Source organism: Bubalus bubalis, chromosome 11 (genome assembly GCF_019923935.1).
Source record: "Bubalus bubalis isolate 160015118507 breed Murrah chromosome 11, NDDB_SH_1, whole genome shotgun sequence".
Lineage (NCBI taxonomy): Eukaryota > Metazoa > Chordata > Mammalia > Artiodactyla > Bovidae > Bubalus > Bubalus bubalis.
In genome coordinates, this window is record NC_059167.1 from 13,391,900 (window position 1) to 13,411,967 (window position 20,068).

Genomic DNA, 20,068 nt, shown 5'->3' on the forward strand with positions numbered 1-20,068 from the left:
TGACTCAAGTGTGGAGCCAGAACTTAACTTTGAGTAAAGTAACTGTAGTTCCAAAGATAAAAACAACTTTGTGCTACAAACTATCAATGGTCCAAAAGATAAATCCCATAGTGTCTTCCCCAGGTCCCCATTTTGAAACAAACAAAAACACATAAAAGCACACAGCTCCTAGAACCACAAATGGCCAGAGATGACAGGAAGGGGAAGAAAGAGAGAGAGAAGGGAAGAAGAAGTTGGAAAATAACTGCAGACTGTCCTAAAGGGAAATAGTTGAAGTGGGTAAGTGGGATTTATCAAGGAGCAACGTCCCAAAAGAGCTGGGAGCTTTTATTGTTTACTAAACTGTCAAGAAGAAATGCCAAGAACAAGAATTTACTACATTTGCCCACAGAAAAGTGATTTTCAATGATTAAATGGAAAGAAATAATATGCTAGGATTTCATGAGACTCAAAGTTATCTGTTTAAAACATTCAGACAAATGAGAAAGCCCCCCAAGTCCCTTAGAAAGACTATCTTATATATGTAAAGGAGAGATGGGCCAAAAATTTAGGTTAAGTTCTAGTTTTGCTTACCATTTCCTTAACTGTTTTAGAATTCCTTCTGACTTGATCTGGCTTTAAGTTCTGTTTAGCTACTAGCTAAGATGTGTATATTTTTATTTACACATAAATAAAAGATGTTATTTTTATTTCTGTCATTGACACTGCTTTTCAGAACTATCTTTAATTTTTAAGCTATTATGTGCTACTTTTCACAGACTTTTGAAGCTGTCTGCTCTCTACATGGAGAGAGTGGTATGTGTGTGTGTAAATTTTATTTACTTTAGGCTCTCCATGGATAAAACCATTGGAGATATCTTCATACTTTTATGAGGCTTGTTTCAAAATATTCAGGGGCATCCTTCTTGACTGACTGATAGATTTGCAGTTGGGAAATTGTCTCCTTGTCTCAAAAAGCATAATTGTGTTCTGAGAGGGGGGTGGCGGCAGTGGAGGGGGTTGATGAGTCCTAGAGGCCACCCCTAGATGCTGTCCTGGAGAGACTCCAGGTGGCTCAGGGCTGTTTCACTACATAAACAGATGCACTCTGCACAGTACTCAACGCCTCATTCATTCCTGAGCCACCAACGAGGAGACAGAACGTGGCCATCTATTTCTGATGAGAGGGCAATTCCAATGGCGTGTGATTTAACAGTGTTTAAGACTCCTTCAAGGTTCATCAGTCACTGAGAAGTTTATACCTTTATCCTCCTCAAATGGGAGTAAATCCCAGGGAAGAAGCGTGCTATGTCTACCACAACAGCATCAGGAATGACCTGTGCAGTCCCCGTGGTCAGCAGAAGGCTAGGTCATGTCCAGCAGAGAGGAAAACACACTATGAGTTCTCTCCTGCCATTTCTCCTTCAGACCAAGAACAATACAAAGCTGTACCTGGATTTTTCCCTCTTTGGCACGTCTCTGTCTTACCCCTTCCTCTCAATGTACACATGGTTTATTGCAGCAAGGCTCAGCTCAAACACCATTTCTTCTCCAACGCTGACTCCCACCTAAAATGTATCACTTCCTCTGCTCAGTTAGAGCATGTCATCTGTGGCACTGCACACACAGTGTCCCGAACTGTACCTGTTCCCTGAGAAGTTTCATCTCTCTTCCCACATTATAAATTCCTCAAATATGCAGATCATGGTTTAAAAAAAGCCTTTACATTTAGTTATAGCCAAAAATAAAAAAAAATGTACCCAATGATTATTTGATAAGTTCATCCATTTAATGCATACTTATTATGCACTTGCTCTATGCCACACAGGACAGACGTAACTCCCGTCTAGACACGGCTCACAGCTGAGTGGCATGAGTGATTCCATGCATGATGCTGTCTCATATGTGACTGATATGCAACCAATTTCAAGTAACCAGAATAAGAATGAGACATGTGCCCTGAGAGGAGATACATAACATGTCACAAGGGATCTTTATTTACAAGAAAGAACACTGTTAGCTTCTCAAGGAATTTCCCCAGGGGAATGGTATAGCTATCTTAGGCAATCAAGCTTAGCTTAGATTAAACAAAGGAAAATGCAGTGCGCTGTGCTGATGACACTGTTTGCTGAAAGAATCCAGCAAATCAAGTCTGATTTCTTTTGCCTCAACAATTGACCTTAGAGATTGAACTTACACTTGACTCAAGCTCCCTCGCTCTCAGACAGAGGTCTCAACATATCAGCTACAATAGTAATAAATGAGTAATGGCAAAACCCCACTGCTTTCTCACAGCTGCTGCTAGCTCTCCAGGAGGAAAAAAAAAAAAAAAAGGGAAAACCAGTTTTCTGGGCTTTAATATTACATTCCAAGAATTTTTCTTCATCTCAGTAATGAGACTCTTGGGAACACTAAGCTCAGCAAAGGTAAAGTAATACATATGTTATGTTTTAGACAAGACACACAGCTGCAAATGGAGCCACTTTTGGCTAAGGCTTCCCGACTTGCCGAGTAGAAAGTACAAAATCAAACTTTACACAGGTCTATATCCTTGTGACTTCAAAGTCCTTTCATCTGGGTTATTTAATTTCATTTATAAAACACAGCTACCTGTGGGGATCAGGTGATTCATTAGACGAGCATACAGAATCACAGGGTATTTAAGTGGCAAACCTATGGTCCTGTAACCGGTCCAAGCTGGGATCAGAACCCGGGGCCTCCACTTCCAAGTCCAGAGTCTTTTCTGCTACAACTTTTGACCTCATAGATCAGACGACAGATTCAGTCAGTGAACCGGAAATTTCACCTGTGCTTAGACAGTCAGCGTGTTAAATGGAACGGGTGAACTCACCTCTTTAAGGCAGCCCATGAAGTTGTTGCTGACGGGGGAGCCTGGCAAGTCAGCGGTACTTGGGCTTCCTCCCACGTAGAAGAAGTCATCTGAGCCCAGCATGGTGTAGTCCTCTTGAGTGTAGCCTGTCGTGGTAAGGATCCCATCCACAGAGATGGTCACCTGGTGGAGGGACACAGGGACAAAAGAAATCCCAACAATGACCTTAAGGTCCTGTCAAAGTCCGGGGGCTTGCCCTACCTGTGGCATCACTTTCTTAAGATTTGGGTGAGGTATTCTTTCTAATTTTGGTTTGATTTTGATATGTGCAGCCAAGTTCCATTTTCTAGTCTGCCTCCCTGTGGCCCAAGCCTCCGGTGTTCGCCTGCAGACCCCCGGGAGAGTTTCTCAGAACTGCCAAGCTGAGCGGCTCGCTCTACCCAATGTCCTCTTCAGTCAGGCTAGAAAATGGAACTATCCTCAGACGACACCACTTGTCTCGGTTCATTGGTAAAATGATGGCTTAATTTTGAATGATTGTAATTTACGGTGGTCGTGAGAAACAGCAAAGGAGACATTAGACGATGGGGTTTGTTAGGGGGTTGGTCTTTGGTTGTTGATGGTTTTTGTTTCTTTTTTTCTTTTCTTTTTCTTTTTTTTTTTTTTTTAATTTGTTTCCTTTCAGGCTCACACCACACTGACAAACATGCATTCAGGGAGGGAAGGAAAAGGGTCTTGAGTTTGATGAGTCATGGGTGATACATGCTGTGGACTACCCAGGACATCAACCCCTGTCCTCCCTTGACTGCCATCACCACCACCCAGGGAAGAAATGACCCAAACCAAAAAGGCAATGCTAACAAAAAGAAAGGAATGATGAGGCATAAGAGCCAAAATAATAATAATAATGCCCACCAGAAAGAAATAGCACCCATACACCCAATATCCATGAAAGGAGCAGAGGGTGCAGAGAAAAGATGAGGCCCCAGAGCATGCACACACCACACGCTGACACACCCATGCGGAACTTATCTGGAGCCAAGAGAGAAGGCAGAAGAACAGAAAGGAGGGACGTGGGACCGGGTGCAGAGAGCGAAAGAAAAGAACCAAAATCCACTTCACACCTACATGCGCTAAATCAACTGAATAAGATGGAAGTGAGGAAAGAAAACACACTCAACACCAAAGGGTCATCTTTCCCCTGCCTGCCACCTCCCTTACTAACACAAAAAAGAAAAGAAAAAGTCCAAACCCAACCCCAAAACATATGAAGGATGAGAGGAGAACGAAGAAGGGTGGAGACAAAAAAAAAGAGAGAGAGAAAGAGAGAAAAGAAGGTGGTGTAGGCTTGATGACTGGTAGGTTGTTAGTAGCGAGGAGGAAAATGAGGAGACAGGTTCTGATGCTAATGGGGGATTCACGAGACAGGAACATGCCATGCAGAGTTTGGATGGAGAACACAATTGGCGGAGCTCCCTTTGGCCGAGGCGGGAAGTAAGGAGCAAGAAGGGAAAGGAAGAACACAGGAAGCAGAGTACTTTCCTCCCCAGATCACCTGTGGCCACCACAGCCACACAAAAGGGAATGAAAAAGGGGGGACTCAGGAGTTTGGGGGTTGGTTGGGGAGGAAGAAAGTTGGAAGAGTGAGGGGGTAGGAAGACATGGAGAGAAGAAAGTCCTCAATAGAAATCTCAGTTGTCCCTAGTCTGTAACTTGGAAGTTGCAAAATAAGAAAACAAAATGAATTTAGCTAAACAAAGAATATTTCTTTAAAAAAAAATTTTTTTAGGAAAAAAAAAAATAGTGGAGAAAAGGAAACTGTCCCAACCAAAGTCATCCAAATGTTGTCAGGACAGATGTATCCCCTTCCATTTTCTTTTTAAAGAAAAAGAAAGGCTTGTATTTCATTCAACACCAACAACAAAAAATTTAAAAAAGAAACAAGTTTAAAGAGGATAAAAGGGGGGTTTGGGGAGGAAAAGGGGGGCAACACACGGCAAACCCAAAAAAAGAGACAATAAGAATGATATCTACCAGACAATGTAGTTTGTTTACCATAGCGTGTCCGATGCCTGAGTGCTTTGCGGAAAAGGGGGAAGAAAGGAAATTAAAAAATTGTGAACAGAACGATTGTTAATTAAAAAAACTAAAAACAAAGATGAGTCGTTAGGGTGTTAGTACATTAGTCGGTTAGTAAAATGACACATTGCATGAATGATCTTGGGTTAGTTTTTCAAAAAAAAGGCACCCGACACAGAAAAAGAGAGTGGGGGAAGACAATGAGACCAGGACTCTATGGAAAACCTTGGCGCCAGGCTCGCAGCCAGGAAAGGAGCTGCAGCCCACCTTGTCGTCCGTAACTCCCGCTTCTCCCAAACACCACCAGATGGGACCTCACCCAGGTCGGAATTAGCATCATACTTACTTTCCAAGGGCTCTTCTGAATGAACACTGCCCCCACGCCCTTCCCACCCTCAGCACATATACAGTCCACCTCTCCTGAAAGAAAAGACCCCCAAAGTTTATCATTGAACTTCGGTAAATCAATAAATAGAGCTGAAATACCCGTACTTTGGGGACTTTTTATTTTTCACATCTGACTCTGACTACATGCATGGACGATCATGACTTTTCCTAGAACAAAAAGAGCTTAGAATGTTTCCTGTTCACATCGGGCAGATGAAGGCCATATAATGTAGCTCACTCTGTGTTTCCAGAGGTAATTTAAAGATCCACAACTGCCTTGACTTGGGGTGCCTTTGTGAGGCAGGAGGGGAACTTTCTTCTCTTTCCTGCCTTCTTGGGTTAGAGGAACTGTGTCGTTAGAATGTGCCAAAATAGTTCGAGTCTTCATCATTATCCAATGATGCCATTATTTGGTTTACTCTGCTGGAATGCCTGCTGTTGGCGTCGTGCTCCCCTCATTCCTTGTTAGGAATGTCTTTCAAGCTTTGAAGCTATTTCTTGCATGGGTAGCAGAGAGGACTGGCAGGTTAAAAGTGATTACAGAAGCCCTACGATTAGTCTCTTCTTCACAGCTTTCAAATGTTAAATTAGTGGGCTGGAGGGAGATAAAGACGGGCAACCCAGTTTTATGCTTGTGGTTTGATTAAAGTGTCATATCGAGGTCAAGCAAGTCCTGTGATGGTCATGACCTTGGAGTCAATGTCATGGACCAAAAACCAAACCAAAGCAAAAAAAAACCCCCACAAAAACTCCTTGCTACCTTGGTGCTAATCCTGGTGATGGTTTGGAACAAATAATCCACATTCTCTCCATTACTCAGAACCCTCAATCAAGTGCCTGAACTTGCCCTGTGCACTAAGTAGCTTTAGTAGTATCCAACTCTTTGCGACCCTATGGACTGTAGCCTGGCAGGTTCCTCTGTCCATGGGGTTCTCCAGGCAAGAATACTGGAGTGGGTTGCCATTTCGTCCTCCAGGGGATCTTTCCAGGAATCAAATCTCCATCCCTTATGTCTCCTGTATTGGTTGGCGGGTTACCACTAGGGGCCACCTGGGAGGCCCAAATTTGGCCCTGACTTAACCTAAAAGCTACTGAGCAAACCAACACTTTCACTGACTTTAGCCCCAAAGCAGAACCATGAGTAGATGACCAAGAAGAAAGAAAGGGAAAAAGCTCTGCTCCATTTGGTAAGGAAATTCCAATAAAATTTCCTCAGGTCAATCTTTACCACAGAAGCCATTCACCCTTACAAAAAAAGCAGACATGGCTGCCATCAGCTTATCAAATATTCATGAAGTGATTAAGTTTAATTGAAATAGACGAGGGCTTCCCACTCCTTCAAACGTATCCTAGGGAACTCAAAAAGTTGTTATAAGTGTATTTTATGGGAAAAATAATCATCAGAGATGACTCAGGGTTGAAAAGATTCTATTTGCAAAGTCAACTCTGCTTTTCTGAGGTATTTCCTCTTTAAATAAATTGCATTTGGATGCCAAATTCAGTCCAGATTTCAACGAGGTCTGAATTTAGGTGCACTTTCTCAAAAAGATTCATACTCCCTCTGCCAAGAAATGCCCCCAACACCCTCGGGCCTCACTAGCCTTGTCTTGAGAGCTCTTCTTAGCTGCATCCTTAGGGACAGACAGAGGCAGTCACCTTCGGACAGCACGCTCGGCCTGTAAATCATGTGCGTGTCCCAGCGAGTCTAGCACCCAGACCACAGATGAGCTCATAACCCTCCTGGAACATAAGGTGCTTTGCATATTTACCACACATGGCTGGGGAGGGTTATAATCAACATCTCGCAAATGGAAATTGGTGTGGGAAGGTTAAATGGCTTGTCCAAGGGCACAGAGTGGAGCTGGGGCTCAGAACTTGGAAGAGAAACCCTCCAGCATGGCTTTCCTCTGCTTACTGAGACTCAAACAGCACAACCCATATTTGAATCACAGTCTGGTCTGTCCCCATTTCAGTGTAAAGGACTGAATTAGGGCCCAACTCTATTTGAGAGAAGTGTTTTTAGTAGAAATCAAAGTGAACCTTTTCTGGCTATTTGAAATCATTCTAGAATGGCAAGGAAGCATGTGGGGTGGGAGAGAGATATAGAAGCAGAGCAGCTGGTGAGAATACAACCGGATTCTGTTCCCCAGGACAGGAAAATCTCCCCCTCCACTGACTGATGCCAGAAGGGTGTTACTGTGTACCGGCCAGTGGAAACCAACAAATGGTCATATTTTACTTTTTGGTCTAGACTCTGCAACTCAAACATTTCAAGCCCTTATGTTAGCGAATGGACATTTTACTTGGGCTCTCTTGGCAGCTGAGTGTGTCTCTCCTATAAGTGCAGGTGAGGAATGATGAGAGAAAATGTCAGCAATAGAATTCTTTGGCCTTGCAGGAGAAATATAAAATGGTAATTTAAAAATGTTCGATCTATGTGTATTAGGATGTCTGGGGACTCTAACTCTTACAATTTGGCAACTGCACCATAGATATAATAAAATAGCCAACCTGGGGCTTCCTTGACATGCTTAAGTATAGAAATGGGTGTTTTGAAAATTGTGTGTTTCTGCTGTGGGTGGGCCTTCTCCATTTATTTAGCATTATGAAGGAGTTACAGTTTTATCAAACAGAAAACATATGCAAATACCTGTCACTTCTTATGCCTTTATGTTTACAGAAGGCATTAAATCAATCATACTGCAGAAGAAAATTTGATAAGCACCTTCTTGAAATTTACATAATGCTTTCTGATTAATAAAGGATAAATGCTGTCCAACCGGGTTTAATGACAAATTCACAAGAAAAAAAAGCAAGTGAAAACAGAAGCTGGAAAAGGCAGTCTCAGGACAGACCTTGACTTTTACAGGAAGTGATTTTAATCTTTTCCTGATGTGGGCTGGTGAAATATTATTATTGTTGCTGTTGTTTGATTATTATTAGTTATAAACAGAAAACAACCTCACTTGGCTAAGGTTTTCTGAGAGTGTTGTCACCTGACGGAGCCGCCTGCTTAGCCTCAGCAAGCGATGGGAGTTCTCAAGCACGTACAGAACCAGGAAAGGCTGCTCCAAAGTTGACTTTTTAATGTGGGTCCTTCCACTTTCCAGGCCTCCTAGTCAACTGAAGAGTCTCGGAGGTAGAGACAGGGGCAATAAAGTAGCAGCGAGGAACAGAGAAACAAAGGAATTCAGAAAGATTCCAGCTAATTCACTCCAAGGCTAGAGGTAAACACAACAACCAAAAGAATAAAAGAAAAGAATAAAAAAATTGGTGAGGGGCTGGTAAATCAAAAGGAAAAGAAAAAGAAAGACTTTCTCTGGAAGAAATTAAAAATATGGCATCGTGGTAATGGCTAACTTACTTAAAAAACAAAACATACGTTCAAAGAAGGAAGAAAATCTACCAAGCTATAGAAATAAAATGCTGTCCCTAACTGAATTTAACAATAATACAAGGTACAAATGTAATCAAGAAGATGATAAAAAAAAAGAAAGCAGAATAAAAGGAAAGTATTTATAACTTTTATTATCTATACAACTGAATTTTTTTTCTTAAATAACAAGCGCACATGGAGAATTGAAGTAAGAGGAGAAACATATTTTAATCATTATCCTTGTGAAATTGTAAAGGCTGGGAGAAAGGTTGATAAATGCACACCCATATGGTACTCTACCCTTCTCCATGTAACCTAGCCCATCACCTACTTCACGCTCCCTCCCCAGCCCCCTAAGAGGAGCCTCCGGGCACTCTCTGCCCTCAGCCATTACCTGCCGGAGGTTGCGTGTCACTTTGACATCGTGCCAGGCGTTGTCATTGAATTTTCCATTCACTGGCTCCACAATGGCCTCAAAGGCCCCGGACCCCAGGTTAATGACCAAGGAGACCGCGCCATCCTTCAGAGCCAGGTTGACATAGTCAGCCGACTTGCCCGTGTGCAGGATAAGGCCATTCCGCTGCCAGGTCTTAAAGGACAGGGTGATTTCATCACTGCTGCTCTGGATCGGGTTCTGAGACAGGTCGTAGCACAGGTACTCTGAGCCTCGGAAAGTGGCCACATTCTCCTCTCGAGCTGCAGGGAAAGAAAAGGGGAGAGCGGTCAACACTTGACTGGCAGGAGCCAAGTCAAATACCAAAGAGAACACACACAAGTACAGGGCACTGGCCCTGCCAGGGGCCTGATGCCAGCACAACACTCCGTCCACCTCTTCCACAGGCTTGTATCTAAGGACCAGGGAAACTAGCTGAGAAGCTGTGTGTTCACGCAAGGGCAGAAGACTAAAATGATGATGCAGGAAGGCTTGCTGCCTTGCCTTCAAATTTTCCCAGAGAAAAACCTAAAGGGAAAATTCATGCAAAACAGTAAAGTGAGGCTTTTGTTGCTTTTGCATCAATATCGGCTTTTAAATGTCTGTAAAAGGGCTGGTTTAGAATGGATAATTAACTGTTCTGACAGAGCATTCTTTAGCTCCAGGTACCTTTTATTGACCAATAAATAAAAATCAATTACCCTGAAAGATTTGGCTCTAATTTCTCTCCATTGGTAACATGGCTAAGTTTGGTTTCCATGGTACAGTCCTGCACCCAGTGGAACAGGACTGGGTTTCTAAAAAGGAGGTTGAACCTGAGGAAATGACTGAGCAGATGAGGAACAGGGAACAGAATGGACTTCGATAATATGCTTTGATTTACACTAGACAGCAATGCCTCCCTTTTATTCCAAGGGACCACTCCCTGAAAGTCTTTGAGATGGCCTGGTCAGACCGTCCTATGCAACATCTCCCCATAGGACCAGGGGTCCACAGAGCTAACATGGTATCCCACTGGGACCCAGACTCTCTTTCAAGATCATATTCTAGACCCTGGGGGACTATAATTTGCTACCCAAAGAGCCCCAAGTGTGTTCCCAGGGTTTGTGCAGGCCTCTTCCCTGGATCAATTTCCTGAAGGCAAATCATGCTTGTCAGTGTACATACCCCAAGGTCTGAGGACTAGCCCTGGGGACTATTTGTACAGGTCTACACAGACCTTGGCCATGTGGGTGGAGGAGCCCACGTGCATCTGTACCAGACCCCTGTGACAGCGATGGAGCTGAGGAGGTGTAAAAGGCCACAGAGCCAACCAGAGGGGCGAGCTCTGCCTATGCTGATATTTCCCGAAGCAGAACTCCCAGGAATCTGGAAATGCTACATGTGAACCTGTAGTTCACCTGTAGACTTAACCGAGTAGTTTCGAGGATCTATTTTTAAGGCAAGAGGATAGAAAGTATTTGACTTAATTATTTGTTGATTTATAACTTAGACACTCCACATGCACACTCCCATCTGTCCTCTTGTCAGGCAACCCCACTTAGAGTAGATGGCTTCCCTGGTGGCCCAGCGGTAAAGAATCTGCCTACCAAGGCAAGAGACTAGAGTTCGATCTCTGGGTGGGGAAGATCCCCTGGAGAAGGTAATGGCCACCTGCTTCAGGATTCTTGCCTGGGAAATCCCATGGACAGAGACCCTGGTAGGCTACAGTTCATGGGCTCGCAAAGTATGGGATACGACTTAGCCACTATACAACAACTTCGTATCAGGGTTGGTCAAAAGTACCTCTCGATAAAAGGAAATGAGCGATAAAACAAATTTAGATATGCAGTTTCCCTTTAAAGAGGGGTGGGGTGGGGTGGGCCTACAAAGTAAAGTTGAGGAAATTCTATTTTTCCTTCTATACCTAACCAAAGCCAATCCACCTTAACTCAAATCCTTATCAGCCATCATAGCCTTTGGTAAGCTCCTTAAGGAAAATCAAATAAATACTTTCTTATCATGAGATAAACATCACTCTCATAATGTGGAGAGATGACCACCCAATATATAGTATTAAGTTCATCATAGCATCACCACATCATTAAAACGTAAACCTCAACGTCACACTCCAAAGAATTAAAACAGAGATTAAGTGTGTCCTGTATCTTCCAGAGGGCCTCAGGGATACGTATACACCTGCATATTTCTGTTTGCACACGCACTGCTATAAGCAAAAGGGACTTGTCCCACTCTAAGTGACCGCGGTGTTGCTTACACATATAAGTAGTGAGTACTACTCAGCACGTACCATGCCAGATGTATTTTACCAAAATCAGTTCCCCCAAAATCAGAGTAGATATTTGGCACTACATGTTTGAAACGGGTCCATCCATCCAATCCCCTAGTGCCCTACTTTCATTAGCTCTCTTCCCATTTCTGCAGAAATAGTTTTGTCAGAATTCAACTGGACAAGCTCTTTTGTACAGTAGACGGGAGGTGACCCTGATTTGCAGCAGAAGATGGCAAATCCAATGCAGTTATCACCGCTAAGCTCTCTTCCTAACAGATGTGCGCAGAACCAGCTACTAACGCCTGTCCTCAGCACCCAACCCGCTGCAGTAGTGGGTGTCTCTACAAACATCTAAGTTACACCTCGTGCGCCCAGTGAACTCAGACAGACGAGCAAGGAAAGGAGGGCTTCTAAAGAGAAGCCCCAATTAATCATCGAGTACCCTTCAAAGGGGAAAGGCCTGACACAGCACAGCAAGGCCCCAGGATATTATTTAATATACTATGTGGCGCTTAATATTTTTCACATAATTAGACCATGGAGTCTGTCAAAATAATAAATTTTAGAGCTATAAAGGATTTTAGAGATGGCCTGACTTAAAACATTCTTTTTTTATTAAGGTAGAAACTGACGACCAGGAATAAGTGAGTTGCCCAAGACGAGACAGTCTGTCCTACTCTGGGCTTCTGCTGCCTCTAAACTTTTCTCCAAATACCAGTTTCCTTTCGCCCTTCATTCTGGATATACCACCTGCCCTTATTTTGCTGCTCAAAGGGAAGGAATGGTTCCACTGAGCCATGTGTTGATTTACAAACCATCCCAAATTTTGAATAAACTAAGCCAGAGACCTATTCCTCCTACCCCCATGTAAATCACACTTCCTCACCAAAAGAAATATTTCTCTTTTCCTCCTGGAATCAGTGTATTTAAAACTAAAGAGCTGATTTTATGTAGAAGGCCACAGGAGAAAAATGACATCATTAAGAGGCCATCACAGTAAATAAATCAGAAATAAAACCAATGAGAGAAAAAACTATGCAAACCACACACATATTTATGCTAATACCCATGAAATTCATCAATGAAGATTTTATGCATCCTTGAGAGTATATTACTTCGTAAATAACTGCTCAGTGGTAAAGAGCCTGCCAAGTAAGAGAGGTGGGTTCAATCCCTGGGTCGGGAAGATCCCCTGGAGAAGGAAATGGCAACTCACTCCAGTGTTCTTGCTTGGGAAATCCCATGGACAGAGGAGCCTGGTGGGCTAGAGACCATGAAGGGCCAGAAAGAGTTGGACAGGACTTAGCTACTAAACAACGACAACAATGAAAACTGCTGCAACAGTTCACAACCCTCTAAGTCTCTTCATTCAATGATGAATTTCCCCAGTTTAACCCTTTCTCTGGGCTGGAGAAGGCAGGAGATGTCGTGTATCTCCTTCACGTGTCAATGAAGAGTAGACCACTGAAAGCTACTCCCTGAATCGTACTCTAGATAAGCAAAATCATATCATTTTTAATTCATAGGCTCCTTTCCCCTTTATCATCACAGGAAGGAGAGGCATAGGCAGTGCATGACCCAGTCTTTAAAAGAGAAAACAAGGGGCTTGCCCGGAGAAAGCCTGAGGACCTGGAAGAAACTGTTCCTTTTATACTCTCACAACGGACATTTTTCTCCTAGGAGCCCGAACTGTCTTAATTTCCTTCCAGTGGCTAAAGCTCAAGCACTTTCTTATCACCTTGAAAACCATACTAAGTTGATAGTGAATATAACTAAAGGATGCAAAGCCAAATAGTGACAAACATGTTTCTAAGCCAATTCAATTCTCCAAACTCACCATTAGAAAGATTTAATACTGCCCCCAAATCTGCTTTCTATAGTGAGTGTTTACACCAAGGAGGAGGTTGAAGAGACAATGCAGTCACCTTGTTCGTATTCAGGCTAAAAAGGTAGAGAGAATGAATGCAGGGATTATGTAACACAGCATACAACGGCTTAGCGTAAAGCTACAGCTTGGCAAGAGGGCAGGTGCTGAAATGGCTAATGGACTGTGTAGATTCATTTAGATTATATCACTCCAAAGTTGACAATCAATTGCATAAGTGTTAAAATAAAAATGTTACTCTCACTGCATGAAAAGCAGAGCTCAACCCTGTATGACAACAAATTGTTTGCCATTACTTGAAAGTGTCCAATTGATTAAACACTAGATGCAATCAAGGTAAGTATAACTCGAGGTTTTGAATCAGTTTGTATAGACATATAAAGCACTGATCTTTCAAATGACTTATTAATCCAAGGACTGATATATACACAGCATTAATAGGCATTTACTCAGCTCTGTTTTCCTCTCTCTCCCCCCCAAAAAATCCAACTACTGACTTATATATCAATAACTATTTCTCTGAGAAATTCCAAAATAGATTAAAATAGTCTTTTTTTTTTTTTTACTGTGGAACTTAAGAAGTATAAAGAAATACATCTCTCTCTTGAATTGGGCCTGTTGTTACTGATAGCTTGATGTCTTAGGCTGTGAGATTAAGAAATAGGAACTTTATTCTAAAGGTCCTGAGGAACCAATGCCTAACTTTACTGAGAGGATGGAGGGTCTGATTTGCATTTTTTTTTAAATTTAAGATTATGCAATCCAGCTTCTGTTGGGTTGAGAGTGAACTGGAAAGAAATGAGAGCTGAAGGCAGAGGGTCCAGTGAAAATAAGAAAACACATTTGAACTACTCTTCCCGGGGGTGCCTGAAACTGCTTCAGCCCAAATGTTGATACAGCCTAGTGGGGTTTGCATTTCACTGGATAAGAAAGGAAGCAAAAGTTCCTAGAAGGGACAGCCTAAGGACTTGAGAGACAGAGATTCTAAAAACCTGGAGACCATAGGAAGAAGCCAAAGTTTGGCTACATTAGATCCAAATGCAGCCATGGAAAGCCAAGGGCCAGAGGTTAAAATTTGAGGACAAGGACACAGCACTAGGCAAGAAAGGGCTCAGGTGAGAACAGGTCAGGAATGGAAAGTGAAAACTGAAAGTGTGTTGCTCAGCCATGTTCGATTCTTCGTGAGCCCATGAACTGTAGCCCACCAGGCTCCTGTGTCTGTGGAATTCTCCAGACAAGAGTACTGGAGTGGGTTGCCATTCCCTTCTCCAGGGGATCTTCCCAACCCAGGGATCAAACTCAGCTCTCCTGCATTGCAGGTGGATTATTTATCAACTGAGCCACCAGGGAAACCCAGGAATGGGTAAAGGGGGATTCTATTCACCATTTTTAAAAATATTATATATTCCCAAATGCTTTCTTAATCATCCTTTGTGTTCCTTCAACAGTCTGTGAGGTTGCTTGGCTATGAGTACACCAATGCAAGGAAGAGGGACACACAGTTCACGTAGGTTATCCAAGGCACCTGGAAGCATTTAGAGCAGTTCCAAAACCTCAGAACTCTGATTCTCATTCCATCACTTTTGCACATAGGCCACTACCACCCTCGCCAGGAATTCAAATTCCCAGAGGAGAATGTGCCTGACCCTGTATCTGATGTCTTGAAACTGCATGGAGTCCCTTCTGTCAAAAGGAAAAACCACTGACAATGACAGGTGAGCACCCACTCAGGCAGCAGGAGCCCAAGCAGGGGATCTGGGAGTGGGGCCAGCTCAACTCAAAATCCCCTGTAGGAGCAGGTGGGAAAAAGCCAGACCAAGATCACACTCTTCACCCTCATCAGAGAAAGAGCCTTAGAAATGGAATGTTTAGATACCACTTAGGAGAGCCTGTTAGAATGCCAACCCCTCTGGGGCAGCATTCTGGGCCCGAGCAGAACACCTGCTAGTTCCAGAAAAGGAAGCAGAAGCCAGCTTTCTGAGGACAGATTCCAGAGACACAGGCAAAACTGTTCTCCTCTTTTACCTGCACCCCAGTGTTCACCAGGAAGGGCTTCCCTGGTGGCTCGGAGGGTAAAGCATCTGCCTGCAGTGCAGGAGACCAGGGTTCAATCCCTGGGTCAGGAAGATCCCCTGGAGAAGGAAATGGCAACCCACTCCAGTATTCTTGCTTGGAAAATCCCACAGACAGAGGAGCCTGGCAGGGCTACAGTCCATGGGGTCCCAAAGAGTTGGACACAACTGAGCGCCTTCAATGTCACTTTTCAGTGTTCACTGAAGCACTGTTTACAATAGTCAAGACAAGGATGCAGCCTAGGTGTCCACTGACAGAGGAATAGGTGAAGATGTGGTACATATATATGCAATGGAATATTATGCAGCTATTAAAAAAGAATAAAATAATGTCATTTGCAGAAACATGGGTGGACCTAGAGAGTGTCATACTGAGTGAAATAAGTCAGATGGAGGAGGAGAAATATTGTATGGCATCCCTTATATGTGGAATCTAAAATGAAATTATACAAAGGAACTTACTAAACAGAAACAGACTCACAATGATTGCTTGGGGGTGGGGGAAGGATGGGGGAAATGGATAGTCAGGGAGTTTGGGATGGACACGTACACACTGCTATATTTTAATATGGATACCCAACAAGGTCCTACTGTATGGCCATGGAACTCTGCTCAATGGTATGTGGTAGCCTGGACGGCAGGAGGGGAGTTTGGGGGGAAGAATGGATACAGATATATGTATGTCTGAGTCCCTTTGCTGTTCAGCTGAAACTATTGCAACATTATTTATCAGTTGTACCCCAAAATAAAATGTTTTTAAAAAAACAAACAAACAAACAAAACACTACTCTCATCTTTGAATTCTTCATCCTTCAATAGGCCTCCGCAGCAGCATGGTACTTTATTCTGCACTGATGCAAAGATAACCCCAGCTGGCAATTCTGGCCTGGCCCACCCTGGAGCTAATGAGCCACAAAACACAATATGAGCTACTGCTGCCCTCCCTGGAAGACAAAGGGAGGTGGTCCTGAGGCTGACATGCTGACTCTGTTCCTCTGATCCACAGATTCAGCAGGGTTTTGTCCTTCCTCCATGGGTGCAGTTGCAATGAGAGGTTTCAGGGTCTTATTTTGGAAACTAACACATCACCCAATTCTACCCAAGGGAAGAAGCCCTAAGGAGGATGGGAGATGCACGAGCCCAAGACAGGGGGTACAGAAAGCAGAAATAAACTTTTTGAGAAGGCCACGATTCCACAACCGTTCTACTCGTTACTATAGGGGCTGCATCTCCACTCCATCTGAAAGTCACCCTGAGGGAAAACGCCCATCTGAGTCATTTGCTGGCAAAGGAACAAGTTAAGGTGGATGGGTTTGAGTCTGTTCACACACAATTCTGTTTTCCATGCAACCTGCTAAGCATCCAACATACAGAACAACTTCCACCTCTAAGGGCTTCTTACAAGCTATGTGTAGACACCCAAGTTAGCGGTTGGGCTATGAGAGGACCATATCTGCAAAAATGAGGGAAAAGCAGAAATCTTCCCAGAGGGAATTCTGTTAGACATCACCCAAGGACATCTCCTGCTAGAATGAGGGAAGGAACATACTGAGTAAGAAAGAAAACAAGGACTGCACAAGTGACTTCCCTCTTGCTTCTTCCAGTCCCATTTCCCTTACAATGCATTTTAGGGCCAACCAAAACATTTGCATGGACCACACTGCAGAGCCATCCACCAAGGACAAACGATGGATCCTTTACCTGCCACACCCCCCAAACAGGTATTTTAAAAGCAGAGCGCACCAGCAGACAGAAAACTGTGTCGTTATGAGCAATCCTGCACTACAAAAGAACACACACATGGGAAACCTGGCCTCCTGAGGCCATTTCTAATCCTAATCCACAGACTCTGTAGGAGAGATACAGCAGAGAAATAAATGGACTTTTCCACGCTGCCTGGGTCACTTACTAGCCTGCAGATGCTCCTTGAAAGTGATGAGAAGGAAAATAGTAAATCAAGTTGTCACTTGGAAAATAAACAGCCAGGATCCTGGTGAGGGGAGCTGCGTCGAGTCTACAAAAGAATGACCTGGAAAATCACACTTCACTGAAATCACTAGAAAGCTAACGGCATCCTGAAGACCGCATACCTCTCAACTGTATTATAATAAAAGCTAAATTTTCTGTTTATTCATTCAAGGAATAAGTATTTCCAGGTACCTACTATGCATCAGGTGAGGTACCATGTGAATAGGAATAATTCACCTCCATTTTACTGAAAAGAAATTATAAAGCTGAAGAAACTAGAATGCCAGACCCTGTCAAGGACCCACATTACACAGGGCACCCTCCTGTAGCTCGGAGTGCAGGGGAACTGTGGACTTGATAACATGGAATATAAAAATAAGGCTTTGAAATGGACAGACCTGGGTTTTACAGCCAACCCTGAAATTTACCTAACTCTGTGGAACCTCAGCTAACTACTTAACTTCTCTAATTCCTACTTTCCTAGTCTACAGAATGAGAAAAACCACAGTACATATTTCATAGATTCACTGTGAGACATGAATCAGATAAAGTTCCTGGCCCAGGTCCCAGCCCTAGATACATTAGCTGTTGCTGTTGTTGTTGATAATGCACATATAAAAAAGTGATTACAAGTGTTGTAAACATTTAAGAGGTGATATGGGCCTCCACGTATGAGTAAGAGTTCACCATACAAAAGAAGGGATGACGTTCTACTTAAAAGAAACAATGTTTATAATAGCCAGGACATGGAAGCAACCTAGATGTCCATCAGCAGATGAATGGATAAGAAAGCTGTGGTACATATACACAATGGAGTATTACTCAGCCATTAAAAAGAATACATTTGAATCAGTTCTAATGAGGTGGATGAAACTGGAGCCTATTATACAGATGAAGTAAGCCAGAAAGAAAAACACCAATACAGTATACTAACGCATATATATGGAATTCAGAAAGATGGTAACAATAACCCTGTGTACGAGACAGCAAAAGAGACACTGATGTATAGAACAGTCTTATGGACTCTGTGGGAGAGGGAGAGGGTGGGAAGATTTGGGAGAATGGCATTGAAACATGTAAAATATCATGTATGAAATGAGTTGCCAGTCCAGGTTCGATGCACGATACTGGATGCTTGGGGCTGGTGCACTGGGACGACCCAGAGGGATGGAATGGGGAGGGAGGAGGGAGGAGGGTTCAGGATGGGGAACACATATATACCTGTGGTGGATTCATTTTGATATTTGGCAAAACTAATACAGTTATGTAAAGTTTAAAAATAAAATAAAATTAAAAAAAAAAAAAGCAAAAAAAAAAAAGAAACAATGCATTCACTGGTAGGATTATTAGAAAAGCATGGGGTGCCCAGGGGATGGTGAGAAATTCAGTGTGGGTAGAGCAGCAGGCACATGAGGCTCAAGGTGCAGGCAGGAACCTTATGAGTCATATTCCTGGAGCACGGGGATGGAGAACCGGCAGAGGAGAGCTTCAGCTCTGTTGCATCAACAGGTCCAGTGGATGGACTAACACCTAGAAAGGTAAAGAGGAATCCTGGAGACACTGCCAAGAGAGAATGAGATGACTGAGGGGCCCTGGCCTGAAGCAATTGTGTTGCATCTCCCTGCCGGCCGCCCACTGATAATAATTTATGTGATATGTTGTGTCTTATATTTCCCATAACCACCAGATCTACATGAGTTAAACTGTATTTACACTTCTTTCACTACCGGCTTCTCATTTTAATTGTGGGTCAGACCATCATTGAACACAACAACACACTCTCTCTTGTAGAGGGAACTCCATTTTCCTGTCCCATGCCTTCAGGAAAGCATCCCCCCTCCCCCCAACTCTCCAGAAGGCAGTCATTTGGAATGACACATGGGCCTTCTCTCCTTTACCCATTCAAATCCTCCAAGGAGAGAAGTCAATCGTCTGCTCGGTCTGACGCCCATAGATCCATATTTCTTAATTCGGTGGTCACTATTTCCATATGACTTCTCTCTCTCTCCTTCAGCTCTGCCCCTCCTAAGATAATCATGCATTCTCCTCTAGGCTCCCCCACGCAGTGAAATCTATCAAGGTAGACTCTGCCCCTACTTGAGAAGGCCTGGGGTTTTCTAACTCTTCAACCTATGGCTGAGCGATTGAGTTTAATTCAGGGGGAAAATTACCAGGAGGCCCAGTAGGACTGCAGATCAAAGCCACATTCTTTAACCCAGCTCTCCCAGCACTGGAACTAATGTCTGGATCCTTGACCTGACTGCCAGCGTCCCTCTTGTGTCTATTCCTCAATGAATTCAGGACACTATGGTTGCCGGTTGTCACCTCAGATAACCAGTGCCTGGACTGCTTTCACACTCCGATTTCAAAGATAACAGACATACCTGGAACTGCATGAAGGCAATGATAAGTAAATATAATGATTATATCAATAATACTAAAGCCAGCTCTGTGCCACTGTGTTACTCAGATGCGTTTCTTGAACTTACACCGAGGATATGGGTGAATAGAATGGTAAAAATTTAACCAGGGTCACAAACTTGAAGACAAATTTTAGATTGAGTTTTGATGTTTTTGAATAAAAAAATACAGAAAGCACACACATCCACAGAGCTACATAAGCATTCACCCTTGGCCCAGCCCTCAAAGAATAATCTGCATGTTTATTTTTTTTAACTAGCATCTTTTATCAAAGTTCCACAACAACTAAGGCAATTGTACAGAGTACCTAACATCTCATTGTGAGACTATATTCTACAGAGTTGATGAGGACAAAGAAAATTACTA

At 43.2% G+C, this 20,068-nt stretch overlaps 1 protein-coding gene across 5 annotated transcripts in view; it reads right to left on the reverse strand.

Annotated features, from left to right (window-relative positions):
* The window catches only part of NRXN3 (neurexin 3), a 1,822,863-nt gene that overhangs the window by 1,310,808 nt on the left and 491,987 nt on the right, over positions 1-20,068 (reverse strand). Inside the window, exons 8-9 of one of the 5 annotated variants that reach the window (XM_044924683.2) lie at positions 9,046-9,347; positions 2,831-2,992 (exon numbers count right to left, since the gene is read on the reverse strand). In XM_044924683.2, the coding sequence (XP_044780618.2) occupies positions 2,831-2,992; positions 9,046-9,347 (464 nt within the window). Of the gene's footprint in view, positions 1-2,830; positions 2,993-9,045; positions 9,348-20,068 lie in introns of those variants that run through there. The other 4 variants (XM_044924680.2, XM_045162012.1, XM_044924686.2 and 1 more) reach the window with 4 other exon arrangements.